At 34.7% G+C, this 24998-nt stretch overlaps 2 protein-coding genes and 1 pseudogene across 2 annotated transcripts in view; 2 read left to right on the forward strand and 1 right to left on the reverse strand.

Moving 5' to 3' along the window:
* Positions 1 to 1048: 1048 nt before the first annotated feature.
* The window catches only part of LOC117567998 (cathepsin L-like), a 27037-nt gene continuing 3087 nt past the window's right edge, over positions 1049 to 24998 (reverse strand). Inside the window, exon 2 of the mRNA XM_034248316.2 lies at positions 1049 to 1868. Coding sequence (XP_034104207.2) covers positions 1149 to 1868 — 720 coding nt within the window. The 3' untranslated portion in view covers positions 1049 to 1148. The remainder of the gene's footprint in view (positions 1869 to 24998) is intronic.
* LOC117567992 (procathepsin L-like) lies at positions 13258 to 14363 on the forward strand (annotated as a pseudogene).
* Positions 16166 to 17255, forward strand: LOC117567986 (procathepsin L-like). The gene has a single exon (XM_034248305.2). The coding sequence runs from the start codon at positions 16194 to 16196 to the stop codon at positions 17190 to 17192; it is 999 nt and encodes a 332-aa protein (XP_034104196.2). The 5' UTR covers positions 16166 to 16193; the 3' UTR covers positions 17193 to 17255.

The raw sequence follows: 24998 nt of genomic DNA on the forward strand, positions 1-24998 counted from the left end.
AATAAAAGATGTAAACAAAGTTTTTGGCATTTGTTTGTTTTGTTTAAATGTTCATACCCATGCATATATGATCGACCGCTTTAGCAATATATTTAAAACACAGGGTCATCTTGAAACGATAGCCAACTTTAAAGAACATTTTTTGGAAAGGTTTTTTTGCTTCAATATTTCATAAGGTAAAAAACGCTGTAGAATGGATACACAAACATTTGATACACAAGCAAACATAAAGGAACAAGGAGGCATGTCCGGTGCTATAAAGTATATATGTACTTATATATACTTGATCAGTGTCAATATCATAGACTGTCTAACAATTAGATCTTAGATTATTAGAGATATACCTAAATTTCATTTATACAAATGATATACACGTAGTAATGAATATGTACATATTACTGAATTAATATTGCCATTTCGTCGTAGTAAAACAGTTGACATTTTTTAACCAACTCAAAATATTTATGGTAGTAATTTAAATTTTGTAAAATAATAAACATTATTGGACTTAAAGATGATTAAGAAAAACGTCCATTAGACCAAAAGATATACGCCATGATCCTTTCTTATTTTAAAAATTATTTCAGTTTATGTTTTTTTTTCACTGTGAAGATGGTCACATGCGACATCCTTCAGAGAATTACTCATATTTATTTTGCTCAATTTCAAACATCAAATTAGTATTTTGGTGTTTGGCTACGATATCTATTTATATAAAAATATTTAGCAAAAGCGATGTATTTTTTTATCTGACCAATTAAATATAAGCCGATCACATTCTAAATAAAATATAATTCTTTTAGAGATCTATAAGAAAACGAAAAAAAAAATATTTTATGGTTATATTAAAATAAATGGAAAAATATAACCAAGTTTTTTTTTTAAACTTAACCTGTTTCGTTCTTTTTTTATTTGGAGTAATGCAGTGTTTCCTTATACCGTATTTAATGCATCAAGCATACATTCTAGAATGACATTTTTAATGTAGACTTACATTTTTCTTAATTAGAGGCTAAAACCTCGAATTCAACGCAATAAAAGACATAGATTGATTAACCAATCAAAGGCATTTATTAATAATAATAACAATATAAAATTTTAAATTAATAAAGATTAATGATTTACGTGTGATTAAGAAACGAAGTCCCTTAGACCAAAGGATAGACGCCATACTTGGCAATACTGCATTGATTATCCTTGTTGCGCGCCATTCGAATGTAACCATTTTCACCCCACGACTCTGCCCAGGAGTTCTTCACCAGCCAATAGTCGCCGCCAATGTCATCACGACCATAGCCAACGACGACAACGCCGTGGTTTACTTCTCCCTGGCACAATGGTTCATCTAATACTCCACCTTCATAGTGCTGAAAGAAGGATGCATCAATGGCCACAGATATGGGTCCCTTCTCTGCCACAGCAGCTGCCAATGCGGACTCATTATCTCTCTGTACACCGACAGTGCCAGTGACCTTAGCTCCAATGTTTTCAACATTGAAACGACACTCGCCATCTATGCCCTCATAGGGATATGAGTCTTCAGTATTTACGCCACCATTGTCCTTGATATAGATGAGAGCTTTTTCTGTCCAGCCGCGACTGCAGCCGCCATTCGTTGTGTCGCAGTCAACCAGATTCTGTTCGGACAGCGAGGCAAGCTGCTGGTATTTGATGAAATGATGTCCTTCAAGTGTGCCAATGGCAGCAAACGCCCAGCAAGACTCGCAGTCCCCTTGACTTTTCACTTTAGTAACTGCACCCTTTTCACGCCAATCTATACTCTCTGGTAACTTAATAGTTGGTGATGGAGTATATATTTGATTGATATCAAATGTCAAGTTATAAGGATTGATACTTGACAGCACTACCTCTTGAAACTCTTTAGAGTTCAAGTCTGAAAATTGATTGATGCCCATCTTGTAGGTCTCTTCTGCAGCGGTAAATCGCTTGTTGTGACTGTCGATCAGTTTCTTATTTTCCACGAAAATCTTCAGCCGCTTCAACTCCTCACTAGCATCCTTGTAGGCTTTGTGGTGCCTCAATTTGAAGGCATTAAACTCAGCCTTAAGAATGTCCTTAAGACTATTTGCTTGAACAACTGCCACAAGGACTAAAACTAGAATGACTGCTTTCATTGCGATTTAGCTTAATACCCACTGAGGAACTGTGAGAAACTGAATTGATTGACGATGTTGCGCCTTTTATACGTCTTTAATGGGTCCAATGATTTACAAGCTATACTATAGATAAGCGGAATTAAATCTTTATAACTATTTCAAGTGGACAGGGTTTAATACAGCTTTTGCAGAAAGCGTAACTATGTCTATTAAGTAATAAACAGACAAAGAAGGAGTTTCAAAAACATATATTTCACATACCAACACTGTAATGCGTCGGTGTTGTTTAATATAATAATTTGTTGTTCTAATACATAGTTGATAGAATGTTAGTACACTTAAGCTATTTTAAAATAGGTCAGTCTTGACCGAGTGAAAGAACATGCTATATAACATTGCAATAATTGTTAAACATTGCCTAATAAAAAAAAAAAAATAAAAACAACATAAATCAAGTTGAAAATAACTACATATGTACATATATAGAAGTCCTTGAGTCTAAAAAGCATTTTAAACCGAACGATCCGATTATTTACTACTCTTATTTGAAATTCTTCTAGAGAGAACATTTGAATGAAATTTTTCTAGTCCTTTAATTAACTGCCTGAGTGACTGAGTTTACAACCGCTCTAAACTCTCTAAATTTTATCGCAAAGTTCATAACATTTTGGGAGTCCAAGCTTTAAGACCATATTACAATAAGGAGAGCAATGGAAATTTGAAATAAGATTATTTATTTACACAGTGACTATATTATAACATATATATATAATAACATAACATATAATAACATAATCGGTGCCATTGCCAATGATAACTTCAGCATGGTCTGTATCTTAAGAGCATGACGGTTCATTGGAAACACCACCTTCATAATATTGCAAGAATATGCGTCGATACACACCTTATTGGCAACAGCGGATGACAATGCGGCTTCATTTCCACATTCTTAAGCTTTTTTCTCCGACGTCGTTCTCATCGAATCTGCAATCGTCATCACGCATAATAATGGGAGTCCGCAACATGTGTCATGTAAAATGTGTCATAGTGCCAAGCTAAGAGAAAAGAATTGCAGAAATAACGAAACGAAAATTTAATAAACCATTTTTGTTGATGTCGTAATTTTTGATTTGTGATATCTTTATTTAACTATTGAATACGAAACAAATTTAAACTACATGATATACTATAAAATAGATAGTAAATCTTTCACGTATGCAATAATCTTTTCGTTGACTCATAGTTCCCTTGAATTCATTTAAGCTAAAAATAAATCGTTTGTGGTAATCGTGGTATGCATCATTAAAACATTGCTTAATGTAAATGTAGTAAAATTCTAAATATTATATAATATTTAAAATGTGGCGGTTCGCCGCATGCGATTGTATATATGTACATACATATATGTAAGTATTATTAAATTTCTGTGAGAGTGCAATTCTGCTTATTTAGCGAGTCGCTTGAATTCTATGTACTAACATTAAGCAATATTTCGATTGCGTCTTCATTATACCGTCAAATATAATATTAGTGCAAGTACATTACTAGCAGAAGCTTGTCTATTGGGGTTATGCTCAAATTAAAGAATTTCTGTAAAAACTTTTGCACAAGAAGGCATGTTCGGTGCTCAAAAGTATATGCTTATGTATCAGTAACAATACCATAGCCATATCCGACTGTCTAACAAGTCAGTCTTAGATATTAGAGAGCTGAAATTTAATTTATACACATGATATACACATAGTAATTAATATTTACATATTACTGAATTAATATTGCCTTAGATTTCATAGTAGTAAAACAGATGAAATTTTTGTAACCAATTCAAGATATTTATTGAAATAATTTACATTTTGTAAAAGAATAAATAATATTGGATTTAAAGATAATTAAGAAAAACGTCTCTTAGACCAACGGATAAACGCCATGGTCCGCAATCTTGCATTGATTATTCTTATTGCGAGCAATGCGAATGTATCCATTTTCACCCCAGGACTCTGACCAGGAGTTCTTTACCAGCCAGTAGTCGCCGCCAATGTCATCACGACCATAGCCAACGACGACAACGCCATGGTTTACATCGTCCTGGCACGAAGGTTCATCGAAGACACCTCCTTGATAGTTCTGAAATTGTGAAGCATCAACGGCCACTGAAATGGGACCCTTCTCTGCAATGGCTGCTGCCAGCGCAGACTCATCCCCACTGGCCACACCGACAGTGCCAGTGACCTTTGCGCCAATGTTCTCTGCATTGAAACGACATTCGCCATCCCTCTCTTCATAGGGATATGAGTCCTCAGTGTCAACACCACCATTGTCCTTGATAAAGTTTAATGCAGTTTCTGGCCAGCCGCCATCACATCCGCCATTCTCCTTGGAGCAATCGATTAGATTCTGTTCGGATAGCGAGATAAGCTGTCGGTTCTTGATAAAGTTTTGGCCCTCTAGTGTGCCAATGGCAGAAAAAGCCCAGCAAGATCCACATCCGCCTTGATCCTTAACTCTTGTAACTGCTCCCTTCTCACGCCAATCTATGCTTCCGGGTATTTGAATACTTGGTGATGGAGTGTATATTTGAGTGATACCAATTGTCAAGTCATTGGCATTGATGCTTGACAGCACTGTCTCCTGGAATTCCTTGGAGTTCAAGTCTGAGAATTGATTGATGCCCATCTCGTAGGATACTTTCCCAGCAGCATATCGCTTGTTGTGACTATCGATCAGTTTCTTATTTTCTACGAAGTTCTGCAGGCGCTTCAACTCCTCATTAGCATCCTTGTAGTTTTTGTGGTGCTTCAATTTGAAGGCGTTAAACTCAGCCTTTAGAATGTCTTTCAGACTAGTTGCATGGACAACAGCCACGAGGACCAGAATTAGAATGACTGCTTTCATTGTAATTTAGCTTAATACCCACTGAGGAACTATGGGAAACTGAATTGGGTTGAGCATGGTTCGCCTTTTATACCTCTTTCATGTGTCCAAATATTATTTATGATCCATCCATATAGATAGGCGAAATTACGTCTTTATAACCATTTCAAGTGGAAGGGGATTAAAAGAGCTATTGCACATACTAAATAGGAAAAAAATGTTGAGTTGGAATTTTCTGAAAATTAACTAACAAAAGATGATGAGAGAAGATACCTTTAAGCCTGTTAATGTCAATTAAGTGGATATGCATTGATTAGTAATGAAAGTCTTATTTTAAGAGTTTCCGACCTAAGTTGTTAGGGAAATTGATTTGAATTTAGCAGATGGAGTTCATGTTTTTATTTTATGATTCTTATTTTCTTTGACCATAAATTATTATAAAATACTTGTATAATGTAAATAGTATTGTATAATTATTATTAGTTTAAAGAAATAGGCTGTAGATTGGTTTCGGGCAACTCTTTTCTAACAGTTACATGATATTTTCGTTATAAAAATACAACAGAGGCTTATATATCAACAATCATAAAAAACCAAAAATTATTGATTACGAAGTTGTTTCTATTTAATTCTTCAAATAGGTCAGTGAAATAAGACCAATATAACATTCTGAATCATGTCAACAACATATGCTATTGTTACTTATTTATGATTAAGAAGAGCTTCTCGAGCAAGTACTTGCGATTTTTATTAGTTTTGCATGAGAGGTCGAATTTTTCCTCGGACTGACTCATAAATTAATAAATTTAAAATATTTATATATAGAAAAATACAAATTTTTTAGAATATCCAAGAAAATCAAATGATTGGGATTTGATTTTTTTGGCTAAATTATGATGTGCGGTGTGTGATATTTTCTTAAAGTATTGAGTTAATATCAAAATAAATTAATTTTTATAAATTTTGAATGAAAATGATTTCTTTATTAGAAACTGAGCGCGGAATATTTTAATTCAATATTACTATAAAGATAACGCTCTAGATTCAATATATTTTCGTTTATTTAGTAATAAACTAATACAATATAAAGATGTTCGTGATAAGAGCACAGTATATCCATTAAATTAAAGGATAAGTTGCTAAGCTGACAATAGCACATTGATTGTTGCGACTACGAGCCTTTCGAATGTATCCATTTTCACCAAAATTCTCACCCCAAGAGTTTCTCACCAGCCAATAATCTCCTCCAACTGAATCTGTGCCATAGCCAATGACAACCACACAATGGTTCATAGATTGAGAGCACGATGGTTCATTGAAGACGCCACTTCTGTAATGTTTGATCAGAGAATCGTTTATACACACCGACACAGGACCCTGATTAGCAACGGCCGATGCTAATGCGTTTCATTTCCACTTTGAATTTGCACAATTCCCGAGATTTGTGCTCCAATATTGTTCCTTTTTGTAATGGCAATAGTCGTTTCTTCCTTCTTACGGATAAGAGCTTTTCAGCATCTCTGAAAAGCCATTGCTAAAAATTGAATTTTTAAACTCTACTTATTTGCTTTTTTTACGTAACACATAGCATCAGTTGATGTCACCTGCATGTACCTCAAATTCAGTTCTCCTCGCACTCTATAATTTGTATGTTACAAAAAAGCTTGCATACTTTTGGGCAGTCCACTAAATGATGCTTTAACTGACACTTTTCAAATAATAGACAAGCAGACATACATACACACTTATAATTTATTAATTGATCGCTTTTCAACTTATGTTTGTGTGATTGAGCTTGTTTTCTTTTCGAATATTTAACTTATTCAATATTCTACTACATTCGTCAATTTTTGTCTTGATCTTGTCACATGTTTCATTTCACTGTTATGGTTTTTTATGGTTTTTAACCCGCTGTTATAACTTTGTGCCGACAGGAAATGTATGTAACAGGTATAAGGAGGCATCTTCGACCACATATAGTATATATATATTCTTGATCGATCTAGCTATGTCCGTCTGTCCGTATGAACACCTAGATCTCAGAGACTATAAGAGATAAAGCTATAGTTTGCACGCAGATAGAGTTTGTTTCAAAATTTTCCCACGCCCACTTCCGCCCCCGCAAAATCGTATAACAAGCGTAATTTTTATAGCTAGAGGTAGGATATACACTAACACTAACAAGTTTAACAACTATAGTAATTGTGATTCCTGAAAATTTGGTTGCGATCAGATGAAAATTGTGGAAGGTATTAAAGAAATACGTTTGTATGTGCAAAAACGCCTGCCGTGCTTTCGTTTGTATGTATGCGTCTATGTATCTACATTAGGGCGGGTCAATTTGTTCCTGTCCAGAAAATCGTGAAAATCGTCCCCCATAATCGGAATCTACGAAGAATTCTAAAAAAATTTCACCATGAAACCATGTGTCTAAAATGAATTCCTAGCTCGCGCCGTGAAGCTTAAAGATTTCACTATAAGGTATTTCGAGGTATTGAAGGCATTTTAATGTATTTAAAAAAAAAACATACGCATTTTCCGATTATATTGGAGTCAATTCTGATTCATCTTTTTACAATAAATTTTATAATTTTTTTTTTAATTCGACAAAATGAGCCAAACTAGCCATGCACTGATCCTCATATATGAAATTAGGAGCAATGCGTCTGTAACTTTTTAAGGAAGTAAGGTATCGGTCTGAAAATTGAAATATATATTCAAAGGCATTTTAAGCAACTAAATAAAAGTAGCCGTGGCATGATAAAAGGCGGAATTTAATTTTATTTTTTATTATATAGTTTATTTGCTTGCAAAGAAATATATATTATTACATTAAGAAGCTTTCTTAAGATAAAAATATTAAAGCTTTTGCGAAGCTTTTTTGCATTCCCCTTATAACAGTTTATTTAAATGATAATTAATTTTGCGGTAAAACTTGTCAACCAACGGCAGTGCCGTAGGTGTGGGGGCAGTCAAGAGCATCAGTCCCTATTGGTAAGTTATCCCTCTTTCGAAAATAGCTATCTACGCCATTGAATACCATAGACAAGCAGTAAATAAAGTTCAAGATTGTTATCTGTTCTAAATTTGTGTAATACATTTGGTTTACTTAGTATTTGACTGTTAACAAAGAAACGTGTGATAATAATATAAAATTATGGAATCATCAGCGATGTCTATTGACAATTCGGAAATTGACAGTATTATAATGATGTCTACATCAAGTTTCAATTCAAAGCAGATCACAAATATCATTGGTGTACCTAGTGAATTTTCCGAGCTAAATTTGCCAACTTTTCGGGATGTACTTAAATATTATTTTTACGTGAGTGATCGCAATAAACAGCAAACAAAAAGACAAGTCTCTTATGCAAGCCTTACTCCGATGATTGCAGACAAAATAATTGAAATTTGGGGAAAGACGAATATTAAATTAGTAAATATAAAAAGCATCATTAGAAAGCTTAATAAATTTATAAAAAAAATATCAGCGTGAAGTTAAAAGCATTACTAGAACTAATTCAATTACTGAATTTGAGAAAAGCTTAAATGATTTGTTTTATGTCGCTAAATGCAGTTGTAAGAAAACAATGCCATGCTCCTGTGGATTAATTCCTGACCACTTGAAAATGTTCATGATTGACCAACACACCAGCAGAAGGAATACCATTCCCGAAGTCGTGCTAAATTTAGTCGATCAACAGTCAAGCCAATTGCCAGAAAGCTCTGATCCTTCTTTTAGACCCGGATCTGCGCATATGAACATCGAAAGTGAATTTGAGTTTGCAATGCCAGCAGCAAAAGATCTGAGTTTCAACAAACGGGGACCTTACGCTAAGAGATACGATGCATTTAATTTCGCAATGATGTGTGATAGATTCGGCATTTCCGACAGAGTTGCCTCCTGTTTGGCTACAGCCTTATTTAAAGATATTGGATTTACTGATGAAAATGGGCAAACAATTATTATGGATAAATCCAAAGTTGGACGAGAAAAAAAGAAATGCAGGGAGACCGTTCGACGTATGCAGCAAAATGATTCAGCTTTACTAGCTTTTTCTTTTGATGGCAGGAAAAATGACGCTCTGTCACGGAATGAAGTTAATGGAAAATACCATCCTAGAGTACAAAAGGAGTCTCACATTGTGATTCTTAAGGAACCGCAAGGCAAGCTGTTGGGGCACATAAAAGTTAATGCTGAGGATTCCAATACTAAGCAAATCCAATTATGGGAGTTCTTTATGGAAAAAAATTAACGCTTAGTAACTTGATTGGAGTTTGCTGTGATGGAGAACCCACCAATACTGGAATTGAAAATGGAATAATTCGAAAATTTGAACTTTTATTGAATAAACCATTACATTGGTTTGTTTGTTTGCTGCATTTTAACGAACTTCCATTTCGCCATTTGTTCAATGCCTTGGAAAATGCAACTACAAGTGGACCACGTACAGCTAGTGGGACTTTAATGAAGTTACTTGAGACCTGTGAACAACTTCCGGTAAGAGCCAAGTTTTAATAGAGCATTTTCAAATTAAAACAAACATTTTGTTTTAGGCCATACCTGACTTTGAACCCATTTCATTGGGGAATATGCCTCCTGCAATGGATAATGGAGATGAAAAAAGTCTTTCGACAGATGTTTTATATCTCTATCGAATAGCCAAAGCTGTATCGGAAGGTTTGTGTCCAGAACATCTTGCCAGCATGAAACCCGGAAAAATGGTTCATTCTCGTTGGTTAACAAAAGCCAGCAGAGTTGTACGTCTTTATGTCGCAAGTAGTTTACCTTCGACAAATTTATAAATGTTGGCTAATTTCATTATGAAAGTTTATATACCGATGTATTTTAATGTCAAATATTTTAATTCGGTGGTATATGGCAGTAAACTTTTATTTAATTTTATTCAATCAACGCAATTTTTACCACAAAATCTAAGAGAAATTGTAAACAAAGCAATCCAAAACAATGCATTCTTCGCCCATACAGAAAATATTTTGTTAACAATGCTTTTCGATGAAAGAAAAACAGTTCGCGAAAGAGCAATTAATAAAATTTTGTATTATCGCGAGAAATTATATGACCCAACTAAACTTAGATCTTATAAAAAGAATCGCATTAATTTCGATTGCACCGATTATATGCATTTAGTTGACTTGGATAATGACGACATCTTATTTGAACCTCCATTTACTGCAAACATCCCACACGATCACTTGCTGGAATACATAAATTCTGCTTAATTACCACTGCCAGATCCAGCAATTACATCGCACATTCAGGGCACCGAACGATGTGTGCAGTTGTTAACACATGTATCACGACGAGTTATGCCACAGAATCGAGATGCTGTTATGTCATTGACTTTAGAAAGTCGTTCCAAAGTTCCTCAAATCGAGTCAAAGAAAGACTTGAGATTCTAATAAGATGACATTATATTCCAAGGCAACAAAATGCAATAATTACCTACTTGTTAGAAAGCAAATAAACTTTATAATAAAAAATAAAATTAAATTCCGCCTTTTATCATGCCACGCCCACTTTTATTTAGTTGCTTAAAATGCCTTTGAATATATATTTCAATTTTCAGACCGATACCTTACTTCGTTAAAAAGTTACAGACGCATTGCTCCTACTTTCTTATATGAGGCTCAGTACATGGCTAGTTGGTTTTTTTTTGTTGAATTAAAAAAAAAATTATAAGTTAAATAAATTTTAAAAAAAATTATAAAATTTGTTGTAAAAAAATGAATCAGAATTGACTCCAACATAATTGGAAAATGCGTATTTTTTTTTTAAATACATTAAAATGCCTTAAATACCTCGAAATACATTATGTACCTCATAGTGCAATCTTTAAGCTTCACGGCGCGGACTAGGAATTCATTTTAGACACATGGTTTCATGGTGAAATTTTCTTAGAATTCTTCGTAGATTCCGATTATGGGGACGATTTTCACGATTTTTTGGACAGGAACAAATTGACCCGCCCTAATGTAGATACATAGACGCATACATACAAACGAAAGCACGGCAGGCGTTTTTGCACATACAAACGTATTTCTTTAATACCTTCCACAATTTTCATCTGATCGCAACCAAATTTTCAGGAATCACAATTACTATAGTTGTTAAACTTGTTAGTGTTAGTGTATATCCTACCTCTAGCTATAAAAATTACGCTTGTTATACGATTTTGCGGGGGCGGAAGTGGGCGTGGGAAAATTTTGAAACAAACTCTATCTGCGTGCAAACTATAGCTTTATCTCTTATAGTCTCTGAGATCTAGGTGTTCATACGGACAGACGGACATAGCTAGATCGATCAAGAATATATATACTATATGTGGTCGAAGATGCCTCCTTATACCTGTTACATACATTTCCTGTCGGCACAAAGTTATAACAGCGGGTTAAAAACCATAAAAAAACCATAACAGTGAAATGAAACATGTGACAAGATCAGAGACAAAATTGACGAATGTAGTAGAATATTGAATAAGTTAAATATTCGAAAAGAAAACAAGCTCAATCACACAAACATAAGTTGAAAAGCGATCAATTAATAAATTATAAGTGTGTATGTATGTCTGCTTGTCTATTATTTGAAAAGTGTCAGTTAAAGCATCATTTAGTGGACTGCCCAAAAGTATGCAAGCTTTTTTGTAACATACAAATTATAGAGTGCGAGGAGAACTGAATTTGAGGTACATGCAGGTGACATCAACTGATGCTATGTGTTACGTAAAAAAAAGCAAATAAGTAGAGTTTAAAAATTCAATTTTTAGCAATGGCTTTTCAGAGATGCTGAAAAGCTCTTATCCGTAAGAAGGAAGAAACGACTATTGCCATTACAAAAGGAACAATATTGGAGCACAATTCTCGGGAATTGTGCAAATTCAAAGTGGAAATGAAACGCATTAGCATCGGCCGTTGCTAATCAGGGTCCTGTGTCGGTGTGTATAAACGATTCTCTGATCAAACATTACAGAAGTGGCGTCTTCAATGAACCATCGTGCTCTCAATCTATGAACCATTGTGTGGTTGTCATTGGCTATGGCACAGATTCAGTTGGAGGAGATTATTGGCTGGTGAGAAACTCTTGGGGTGAGAATTTTGGTGAAAATGGATACATTCGAAAGGCTCGTAATCGCAACAATCAATGTGCTATTGTCAGTTTAGCAACTTATCCTTTAATTTAATGGATATACTGTGCTCTTATCACGAACATCTTTATATTGTATTAGTTTATTACTAAATAAACGAAAATATATTGAATCTAGAGCGTTATCTTTATAGTAATATTGAATTAAAATATTCCGCGCTCAGTTTCTAATAAAGAAATCATTTTCATTCAAATTTATAAAAATTAATTTATTTTGATATTAACTCAATACTTTAAGAAAATATCACACACCGCACATCATAATTTAGCCAAAAAAATCAAATCCCAATCATTTGATTTTCTTGGATATTCTAAAAAATTTGTATTTTTCTATATATAAATATTTTAAATTATTAATTTATGAGTCAGTCCGAGGAAAAATTCGACCTCTCATGCAAAACTAATAAAAATCGCAAGTACTTGCTCGAGAAGCTCTTCTTAATCATAAATAAGTAACAATAGCATATGTTGTTGACATGATTCAGAATGTTATATTGGTCTTATTTCACTGACCTATTTGAAGAATTAAATTAGAAACAACTTCGTAATCAATAATTTTTGGTTTTTTATGATTGTTGATATATAAGCCTCTGTTGTATTTTTATAACGAAAATATCATGTAACTGTTAGGAAAGAGTTGCCCGAAACCAATCTACAGCCTATTTCTTTAAACTAATAATAATTATACAATACTATTTACATTATACAAGTATTTTATAATAATTTATGGTCAAAGAAAATAAGAATCATAAAATAAAAACATGAACTCCATCAGCTAAATTCAAATCAATTTCCCTAACAACTTAGGTCGGAAACTCTTAAAATAAGACTTTCATTACTAATCAATGCATATCCACTTAATTGACATTAACAGGCTTAAAGGTATCTTCTCTCATCTTTTGTTAGTTAATTTTCAGAAAATTCCAACTCAACATTTTTTCCTATTTAGTATGTGCAATAGCTCTTTTAATCCCCTTCCACTTGAAATGGTTATAAAGACGTAATTTCGCCTATCTATATGGATGGATCATAAATAATATTTGGACACATGAAAGAGGTATAAAAGGTGAACCATGCTCAACCCAATTCAGTTTCCCATAGTTCCTCAGTGGGTATTAAGCTAAATTACAATGAAAGCAGTCATTCTAATTCTGGTCCTCGTGGCAGTTGTCCATGCAACTAGTCTGAAAGACATTCTAAAGGCTGAGTTTAACGCCTTCAAATTGAAGCACCACAAAACCTACAAGGATGCTAGTGAGGAGTTGAAGCGCCTGCAGAACTTCGTAGAAAATAAGAAACTGATCGATAGTCACAACAAGCGATATGCTGCTGGGGAAGTATCCTACGAGATGGGCATCAATCAATTCTCTGACTTGAACTCCAAGGAATTCCAAGAGACAGTGCTGTCAAGCATCAATGCCAATGACTTGACAATTGGTATCACTCAAATATTCACTCCATCACCAAGTGTTCAAATACCCGGAAGCATAGATTGGCGTGAGAAGGGAGCAGTTACAAGAGTTAAGGATCAAGGCGGATGTGGATCTTGCTGGGCTTTTTCTGCCATTGGCACACTAGAGGGCCAAAACTTTATCAAGAACCGACAGCTTATCTCGCTATCCGAACAGAATCTAATCGATTGCTCCAAGGAGAATGGCGGATGTGATGGCGGCTGGCCAGAAACTGCATTAAACTTTATCAAGGACAATGGTGGTGTTGACACTGAGGACTCATATCCCTATGAAGAGAGGGATGGCGAATGTCGTTTCAATGCAGAGAACATTGGCGCAAAGGTCACTGGCACTGTCGGTGTGGCCAGTGGGATGAGTCTGCGCTGGCAGCAGCCATTGCAGAGAAGGGTCCCATTTCAGTGGCCGTTGATGCTTCACAATTTCAGAACTATCAAGGAGGTGTCTTCGATGAACCTTCGTGTCAGGACGATGTAAACCATGGCGTTGTCGTCGTTGGCTATGGTAGTGATGACATTGGCGGCGACTATTGGCTGGTGAAGAACTCTTGGTCAGAGTCCTGGGGTGAAAATGGATACATTCGCATAGCGCGCAATAAGAATAATCAATGCAAGATTGCGGACCATGGTGTCTATCCGTTGGTCTAAGGACGTTTTGCTTAATCATCTGTAATTCAACTTTAATTTATTCTTTTAAAAAATTTAAGTAATTTCAATAAATATCTTAAATTAGTTAACAAAATTTCAGCTGTTTTATATTTCCGAAATCGAACTGTTATCTGCTAAAACACTAAAGCTAAACTAAAGTGTAAATATTCATTATGTATGTATATGCATGTGTATAATATAAATTTCCACTCAGACTGCGTCTGCAGATCTTTAAGGACAACAAAAAACTGATCGACACGCACAACAAGCGCTAAATAGCAGAAGAGAAGACTTAGAAGTTGCGTGTACATAATATCAATAATTGACTCCCAAGGAATTTAAAAGTTACTCAAGAGTAGGTATCGATGACTCCTGTGTGTATCGATGACTCCCTCCTCCAATATTATTAAGGTGACGACTTCAACGAACCATCGGCTACCAAAAAACAAAAACCTTTGTGCAATTGTCTTTGGTTATGGCACCGATTTAGTTGGAGAAAATTATTGGTTGGCTACGAACTCTTGAGACGAGGATTGGGGTAAAGATTGTGACAATAAATGCGGTATAGCAAATTCTTATTTATCCTTTAGTTCAACTACCAATATTTTATTATATTCACTTATTCGTAAATAAATTACCCTCTTTCAAATTTACAGTGCTTTCTTCATTGTAATATTCGAATGAAATATTCTCTGTTATAATCTCAAAGCAATATTTCTCATATTCAAAATATTAATAATAAAACTCATTTTTAATAAATAGATTAATGCATAATACTTGCAGTATTATTTAACTAATAATTCTAACGGATAGGTTCCAAGTCATAATACGCTTGGGCTCACAAAATGCGAGAACATTTAAAGTTATATAAAAGTTATAATAAACATAATTACATTAGTTGAACGATAATTTTTTTTGAGCACCTGTCAACTCTGGTATCCCCAGTAATTATAATTTCAGTCAGTCTAGCATTTTTAAGAATATTAAATACTAATCATAAAGCTACAGTCGAGTGTGCTTGACCATATGTTAAGATATCCGCTACCCATTTAAAAAACATTATTATTCTTAAAATATACATGTATAACACAAAAATACTACTAATCACAAAGACTATAGTTATTATTATATATACCAAAATTCGACTCTAGCGCTTGAATAACGATAGGTATTCAAGTTTAGTCAACTTGCAGGGGCGGAAGTGGTCGTGGTGAAAATTTGAAACAATCTTGATCTGCGTGTAAGCATAACAAGTGAAATAAAAAAGGATAGTTCTCTCTCTCTTATAGTCTCTGAAATGCAGTGTTTCATATGGACAGACAGACAGATAAACAGACGGACAGACTGCTATATCGTCTCGGCTGTTGACACTGATCTAGAATATATACTTTATAGGGTCCGAATAATTTGCCATATATAATTCAAGACTTTTAAGTTGATTTCTTCTATATTTTGCCACATACAGTCAATTAATTGCGCATTAATTTTTAATAAATTTTGCGATTTTATTTGTTTACAAACTAAGTATATGTAATATTATCTTAGACGATTACGACGACCTATTTCAAACTATAAGTACAAATAGCTACGTAATCAAATAAAATATAGCTTTTTATGATTATTGAAGTGTAATGTTCTGTCGACTATCTTTTAAAACAAAAAAAATATTATTTAATCCCTCCACATTACGGTGTATGTATGAGAAATATGTGTTATAAAACCCCTCCCCTGTCTGTTTATTATTTAAGAGAGTCAGACTTAATCTATCTGCAAAAGCGCTTGAAATAGTTATAAATATGTAATATCGCCTATCTATAAAAAAGATTGTAAATTATAGGACTCATTAATGACGTATAAAAGGCAAACGGTGCTCAACTCAATTCAGTTTCGCACAGTTCTTCACTGAGTTTTAATCTAAATCACAATGAAAGCAGTCATTCTAATTCTGGTCCTCGTGGCAGTTGTCCATGCAACTAGTCTGAAAGACATTCTTAAGGATGAGTTTAACGCTTTCAAATTGAAGCACCACAAAATCTACAAGGATGCTACTGAGGAGTTGAAGCGCCTTCAGATATTCGTGGAAAACAAGAAACTGATTGACAGGCACAACGTACGATATGAGGCAGGAAAGGAGTCTTACGAGATGGGTGTGAATAAATTCTCTGATATGACTCAAGAGGAATTCAAAACTCTTGTGCTCACAAACCTCAATCCTGCTGACGCCCAGGAAGGCATCGACTATACTTACAATCCTTCTGCCAAGACTAGTCTCCCGAGTAGCGTTGATTGGCGTCTTTCAGGCGCTGTTAATCCAGTTAAAAATCAAGGCTCCTGTGGTTCCTGTTGGGCTTTCTCTGCCGTCGGTTCACTAGAAAGTCATCACTTTATAAACTTAAACCAGAGAGTATCCCTGTCCGAGCAAAATTTGGTGGACTGCACTAGAGGATATCCCTATTACAACCAAGGCTGTGGAGGTGGCTGGCCGATTGAAGCATTGAATTATGTAAGGGACAATGGTGGTATAAATACTGAAAGCTCTTACCCATATGAAGGAGAAGACAAATCTTGCCGTTACAATAAGAACAACATTGGATCAAAAATCTCTGCTGTTATACAAATTGCTAGCGGAGATGAAGCCGCATTGGCATCCGCCGTCGCCAAGAAGGGACCCATCTCGGTGTGCGTCGACGCCTCCTTGTTCCAATACTACCAAAGCGGCGTCTTTAATGAACCGTCGTGCTCTCAATCTACAAATCATTGTATTGTTGTTGATGGCTACGGCACCGATTCAGTTGGAGGAGATTATTGGCTGGCGAGGAACTCTTGGGGCGAGAATTGGGGAGAAATCGGATACATTCGCATGGCTCGCAATCGTAGCAATCAATGTGCTATTGCCAGTTATGCAATTTATCCTTTAATTTAATAAATATTTTTGTAGTTATATAATTTATATTATTTTATTGCAAATAAATATTTGTTAATCCCATTTAAAATCTTTAACATTATTAGAAATATTTGGTGGAAAAATAATTAAATATTATGGGAAATTTTATAGTTTGAGCATGAACCCAATAGTCATGCACCCTACGGTATAGTAAAGAACTGTCAAAAACAGACACACGCATGTTATGCAATTTGACAATCGCAATTATAAATTCACTCTTCCAGCTAAATTAGATCATTAAATTTTGATGCAGCTCCCTCTAATATGCGTGTTGGAATAATTCCAATTTTTGTATATAATACCTTATTCCTGACACTTCACCGAACTAACATGAAAGCAGAAATTTGCATCCAGACAAGAACCACCTACGATGATGTACTTAAAGCGGAATTTAATCTCTTTAAAGAGCATTAGAAAAGCTACGATCTACAGATCTTTAAGGACAACGAGAAGCTAAGCGACTGGTACAACAAACGCTATGTAGCAGAAGAGAAGACTTTGACTCCCGACGAATTTAAAAGGCTTATGCCCCAAGCTCTAATACCAATCACTTACAAGAAGGTATTGACTGTATTTACAATTCTTCTACCAAGTATAACCTTCCTGCTAACCAAGTTAAAATCAAGAACAATGTGGATCCTTTTGAGCTCAATAGAAAGCCAGTACTTTATAAACAAAGGGCGGAGAGTATTCCTGTCCGAGCCAATCTGATTGACTGCACAAGAGATTATCCCTATTAAACCTCCAAAATTTTTAGTTTTTCATTAATTTTTTGAAACGGTCAATTAATTTAATTTGTTAATTTCATTAAATTAAATTTTTCATTATTTATTTATCAACTCTCCTATGAGTTAGCGATTGATGATTCTAAAATTTATTAATATGTATGTGTATTTATTTCAACGAATTTCTATTGGTAAGATCAATTGAAAACAATATAATATTCAAAGCCTATTCCAAAAAAATTGAATTTTATATATACACAGGACGACCATTGAAATCAACTGATGAATTCTATGATTGAAAATCGTCAATTATTATCATGCCACCTTATTGACCTTATCGGAATAGCAAAAGCATTTGTAAAAACTGATATTTTAATGACAACTTGGATCTCAAATCTTGATCAGTGCAATAACTTAGCAATTCCATTAAACGTAACATATAATACGTCAGTTCACTATCTTAAAAATAAAAATCGAATAAGACGCAATATATTACTGTGCACGCCTTTATTTATTCTAAGGGTGCTAAAATAAATTATAACTAATGATTCATCACATTTTGGTTTCGTTATTTTCGTTATTTTTTGTTCTTTCTTCGAGATTGCGGTAGCAATCTTTGTATAAAACGCCTGGTACTCCAACGAACTGGAATCAGTTCAATTGTGTAACTTTAACATGAAGGCAGCAATTTGCATTTTTCTCTTCGTCTTCGTGGGATACATTCAGGCAAGGATCACTTACGATGACGTACTTGACGCCGAATTTGAACTCTTCAAAGTGGAGCATGAGAAAAGCTACGATAACGAATACGAAGAACAACTGCGTCTGCAGATCTTTAAAGACAACAAGAAACTGATCGATAGACACAACAAGCGTTATGTATCAGGAGAGACGACCTATAAGATGGGTGTAAATAAATTCAAATCATTCACTAGAAGGTATCGACTATATTTACAATCCTTCTGCCAAGGATAGCGTTCCGAAAAGCATTGATTGGCGTACTTCGGGCGCTGTAAACCCAATTAAAGATCAAAATCCCTGCGGCTACCGTTGGGCTTTCTCTGCTGTTGGCTCACTGGAAAGCCAGTATTTTATAAACAAAGGGTGGAAAGTATCCCTGTCCGAACAAAATTTGGTGGACTGCTCAAGAGGTTATCCCTATTACAACCAAGGCTGTGGAGGCGGCTCAACAATTGGAGCATTCAAATATATTTGGAACAATGGTATAGATACTGAAAGCTCTTATCTTATTGCCGTTACAATAGGTACTACATTGGAGCAAAAATCTCGGGAATTGTGCAAATTGCAAGTGGAAATGAAGCCGCATTGGCATCCGCCGTCGCCAAGAAGGGACCCATCTCGGTGTGCGTCGACGCCTCCTTGTTCCATTATTACCAAAGTGGCGTCTTCAATCAACCGTCGTGCTCTCAAACTACAAATCATTGTATTGTTGTTGATGGCTACGGCACCGATTCAGTTGGAGGAGATTATTGGCTGGCGAGGAACTCTTGGGGTGAGAATTGGGGTGAAGACGGATACATTCGCATGGCTCGCAATCGCAATAATCAATGTGGTATAGCAAATATTGCCATTTATCCGTTAGTGTAAAAGGCACTATTGTTTTATTTTCTTTGTAAATTTAATTATAAGAAAAAACTAATATTGCGAAACATTTCCCATATTTTAAACATTTGTCAAATATTTTTGTATATTGATATGTTTTATACTCTTCAAATTGAAAATGTTCGATTTTATTACGCATTCGCATATAAATATTAATAATAAAGCTGGAACATTCAAACTTTCAACATTTTAAAGTTGTAATAAATATTAAAATAAATGCAGCAACACATTCTACTGAGTACTGGCTAGAACTTGTTTACTTCAGACATAAGTTATTTAAGTGAAAAGGCAAGTTATAAGTTAAACTGTACCTACAAGTAAACAAAATATATAAAGATCAACAGCGATGGAATCATATATAAAGTACGTTGAAATCAAAGTATGCGTAACAATAAAATTATATGTACTGAGTCTGTTTAACTTTAAACACATAGATCTAATCAACTATAAAAGATGAAGAAACTTTTTTTTAAATATCGAGCATTTCAGCAAACGTACAAAATAGAATTATTTTTTTTTATATTTACTAAGAAATAGCTTTGAAATTTTGTGTTTAATTTGCCTTGGAATAATTTATTGATCACTAACCTATTTGATGCTATAAAAAACTAGCCTCCTTTGTGAATGCAGGCATCACTATTCAATCGATAATAAACTCTGATGACTCACAGCTTTAACTAACTAGTTAGATTTGTTATTTTATAACTTACACGTAAGTGATAAATCAACTATCTGAAATCTAAGCTCAAATTCCGTCGACTATCTACAATCCCCTTCCACTTGAAATGGTCATAAAGATATAATTCCGCCTATCTATAGATTGTAAATAATCATTACACACATTTCCAATAGGTCCTCAGCAGGCTCTACGCTAAAAAATATTGAAAGGTGAAGAACTCTTGGACAGAGTCCTGGGGTGAAAATGATTATATCCGCATGGCCCGCAACAAAGATAATCACTGTAAAACTTCCAGCTATCCCTTGGTTTAAACGAATTCTTGAAATTCAATCATTTATTAACAAGCTTAAAAATCGGAAATCAATATACATATATATCCGTATTTCTAAAGTCTAATAACAACATAAAGCAATGCATAAATTTATAAATTATCGACAACATTGAGTTGCAATGGAGTCGAACAGTTAGCTACCAAATCCCACAATCGAAAATCATAGAATTAAAAGTTAATTTTAATATAAACTATAAAAAATAATGTACCTTTTTATCAAAATGTTGTACGCACATCGTTATAAATAAAATTCTTGCCTCCCGACTGATTAAATGACTTACTCCTTCGCTAACGCTTAGCATTAAGTGTTAGCTGACTGTTATTTTTAAAAAGTATTTTTTCAAAATTGCTTTTCTGATTTTTCTAAATTACTTTAAACAAGTAAGAAAGCTACAGTCGAGCTACCCATTTTAAGTAAAATCAAAATATTGCGGTAAAATTCTCAAAATTTACCATATCGATATACCTCAAAATGTAAAAAAAATAGTTAAAATATAAATCGCATAAATATATAAATCGCATTTAAAAAAAGAACAAAATGTGTATGTATTCCCGACGGACACTCAAACCCGCACACCACAACTACTATAGAAATTTATATACAATAATTAAAAAAATATATATATATGAGTCCCGACCGGGATTCGAACCGGGCTTGCACACTATCAGCACAGACAACGCAGTCTTTTCGCAACCACTATTAACTCTGAACACTATTTAACTATTTAACTCTGAAGACACGAGCAATTATTGTCGTGTTCATTATCGTTGCAAAACTATGCATGCATAGTATGCATTGCACACACACACACCAATATAGGCGAGCATGTAGATACATAGACGCAACAAACTTAATCTGCGTGCAAACATAACAAATGCTGTCGAATAAATAATTACAGCTTTATCTCTTATAGTCTCTGAGATCTAGGTGTTCATACGGACAGACGGACAGACGGACATGGCTAGATCGTTTCGGCTATTGATGCTGATCAAGAATATATATACTTTATGGGGTCGAAGATGCCTCCTTCTACCTGTTAGATACATTTCCTGCCGGCACAAAGTTATAATACCTTTCTATCCTATGGGTAGCGGGTATAAAAACCATAACAGTGAAATAAAACGTGTGACAACATCTAGACAAAAATTGACGAATGTATCAGAATATGTAATGAGTTAAATTTTCAAAAAGGGAAAACAAACCCATTGAGAGCACACAAACATAAGTTGAAAAGCGCGCAATTAATAAAATATATGTATGTATGTATATACATATGTCCGTTGTCTGTTATTTGAAAAGTGTCAGTTAGAGCATCATTTAGTGGACTGCCCAGTAACATACAGATGTAAGAGTGCGATGAAAGCTGAATTTGAGGTACATGCAGGATGACATCAGCTGATGCTATGTGTTACGTAAAAAAATCAAAGAAGTAGAGTTTAAAAATCTTCAATTAGTGTTAATTCAATTTTTAGCAATGGCTTTTCACAGATGCTTTTTCGTTGATTTCAAATGACAGTTTGGTACACAAATATTGCTCAAATATGAAGTTCGCATTAAAATAAACCCATATCGTAGGTTAACATATTTCGTAAACTAAAATAGTATATAATTTGTGGTCAGGCCAAAAATAAATAAAAATTCGATAAGGTGTACAAGACACAGTGTATTACTGTGCACCCTTATTTAATTCAACATTGCTCAAATGTTGGATCACCTTTCGGTTTGGTTATTTCTGCAATTCTTTGCTCATTGTTCGACATTCCGAAATATGCTGCGGGTCTCACTGCAATGCGTAACGAATGAGCAGCAGTCTTGATATATAATATAATGCATGACACTTCACCGATCTAGCATCAGTTTAAGTTGTGTAACTTCAACATGAAGGCAGCAATTTGCATTAAAGCGGAATTTGAACTCTTTAAAGAGGAGTAAAAGAAAAGTTACGTCTGCAGATCTTTAAGGACAACAAGAAACCTATCGACATGCACAACAAGCGATTTGTAGCCGGAAAAAAGACTTACGAGTTGGGTGTTAATAAATTCACTGATTTGACTCAAGGGGAATTCAAAATGCTCATGCTTCCAAGCTTTAATACAAATCATTCTTAAGAAGGTATAGACTATATTTACAATCCCTCTACTGAGGAAAACGGTCCAAGTAAAGTTGATTGGCGTGTTAAGGGTGCTGTTAACCCTGTTCAGGATTAAAGCATTAAAATATGGTGGTATAGATACTGAAAGCTCTTATCCGTATGAAGGAAGAAACGACTATTGCCATTACAAAAGGAACAATATTGGAGCACAAATCTCAGGAATTGTGCATGAAATGAAGACGCATTAGCATCCGCCGTTGCTATCAAGGGTACCTTTACGGTGTGTATCAACGATTCTCTATATAAATATTTACAATTATTAATTTATGAGTCAGTCCGAGGAGTAGAAAAAATTCGACCTCTCATGCAAAACTAATAAAAATCGCAAGTACTTGCTCGAGATTCTCTTCTTAATCATAAATAAGTAACAATAGAATATGTGGTTGACATGATTCAGAATGATATATTGGTCTTATTTCACTGACCTATTTGAAGAATTAAATTAGAAACAACTTCGTAATCAATAATTTTTGGTTTTTTATGATTGTTGATATATAAGCCTCTGTTGTATTTTTATAACGAAAATATCATGTAACTGTTAGGAAAGAGTTGCCCGAAAGCAATCTACAGCCTATTTCTTTAAACTAATAATAATTATACAATACTATTTACATTATACAAGTATTTTATAATAATTTATGGTCAAAGAAAATAAGAATCATAAAATAAAAACATGAACTCCATCTGCTAAATTCAAATCAATTTCCCTAACAACTTAGGTCGGAAACTCTTAAAATAAGACTTTCATTACTAATCAATGCATATCCACTTAATTGACATTAACAGGCTTAAAGGTATCTTCTCTCATCTTTTGTACGGTAATTTTCAGAAAAGACTAAGATATTTTTAATTCCAACTCAACATTTTTTTCTTATCTAGTATGTGCAATAGCTCTTTTAATCCCCTTCCACTTGCAATGGTTAAAAAGATGTAATTTCGCCTATCTATATGGATGGATTGTAAATAATCGTTAGACACATGAAAGAGGTATAAAAGGCGAACCATGCTCAACCCAATTCAGTTTCCCATAGTTCCTCAGTGGGTATTAAGCTAAATCACAATGAAAGCAGTCATTCTAATTCTGGTCCTCGTGGCAGTTGTCCATGCAACTAGTCTGAAAGACATTCTAAAGGCTGAGGAGTTGAAGCGCCTGCCGAACTTCGTAGAAAATAAGAAACTGATCGATAGTCACAACAAGCGATATGCTGCTGGGGAAGTATCCTACGAGATGGGCATCAATCAATTCTCTGACTTGAACTCCAAGGAATTCCAAGAGACAGTGCTGTCAAGCATCAATGCCAATGACTTGACAATTGGTATCACTCAAATATTCACTCCATCACCAAGTGTTCAAATACCCGGAAGCATAGATTGGCGTGAGAAGGGAGCAGTTACAAGAGTTAAGGATCAAGGCGGATGTGGATCTTGCTGGGCTTTTTCTGCCATTGGCACACTAGAGGGCCAAAACTTTATCAAGAACCGACAGCTTATCTCGCTTTCCGAACAGAATCTGATCGATTGCTCCAAGGAGAATGGCGGATGTGATGGCGGCTGGCCAGAAACTGCATTAAACTTTATCAAGTTTTTATCAGTGTTGACACTGAGGACTCATATCCCTATGAAGAGAGGGATGGCGAATGTCGTTTCAATGCTGAGAACATTGGCGCAAAGGTCACTGGCACTGTCAGTGTGGCCAGTGGAGATGAGTCTGCGCTGGCAGCAGCCGTTGCAGAGAAGGGTCCCATTTCAGTGGCCGTTGATGCTTCACAATTTCAGAACTATCAAGGAGGTGTCTTCGATGAACCTTCATGTCAGGACGATGTAAACCATGGCGTTGTCGTCGTTGGCTATGGTCGTGATGACATTGGCGGCGACTATTGGCTGGTGAAGAACTCTTGGTCAGAGTCCTGGGGTGAAAATGGATACATTCGCATAGCGCGCAATAAGAATAATCAGTGCAAGATTGCGGACCATGGTGTTTATCCGTTGGTCTAAGGGACGTTTTTCTTAATCATCTTTAATTCAACTATTATTTATTCTTTTAAAAATTTAAATTAATTCAATAAAAAAAATTGCTAACTGTTTTACTACTGTGAAATCTAAAGGCTATCTACTAAATCAGTAATATGTGAATATAATTACTTTTACGTGTATATTATCATTGGTATTAGTTGGATTTGGATGAGGCCGGAGTGGGCGTGGCAACAATTTTACAAGCAAACTTTGATCGCGTGCGAAAACATAACACATACTGTCGAAAAATTGTAGCTCTAT

This window comes from Drosophila albomicans, chromosome 3, assembly GCF_009650485.2.
Source record: "Drosophila albomicans strain 15112-1751.03 chromosome 3, ASM965048v2, whole genome shotgun sequence".
Taxonomy (NCBI): domain Eukaryota; kingdom Metazoa; phylum Arthropoda; class Insecta; order Diptera; family Drosophilidae; genus Drosophila; species Drosophila albomicans.

What these genes read in the sequence shown, in the direction of transcription:
- LOC117567986 (XM_034248305.2), top strand. Translation starts at nt 16,194, where the DNA reads ATGAAAGCAGTCATTCTAATTCTGGTCCTCGTGGCAGTTGTCCATGCA.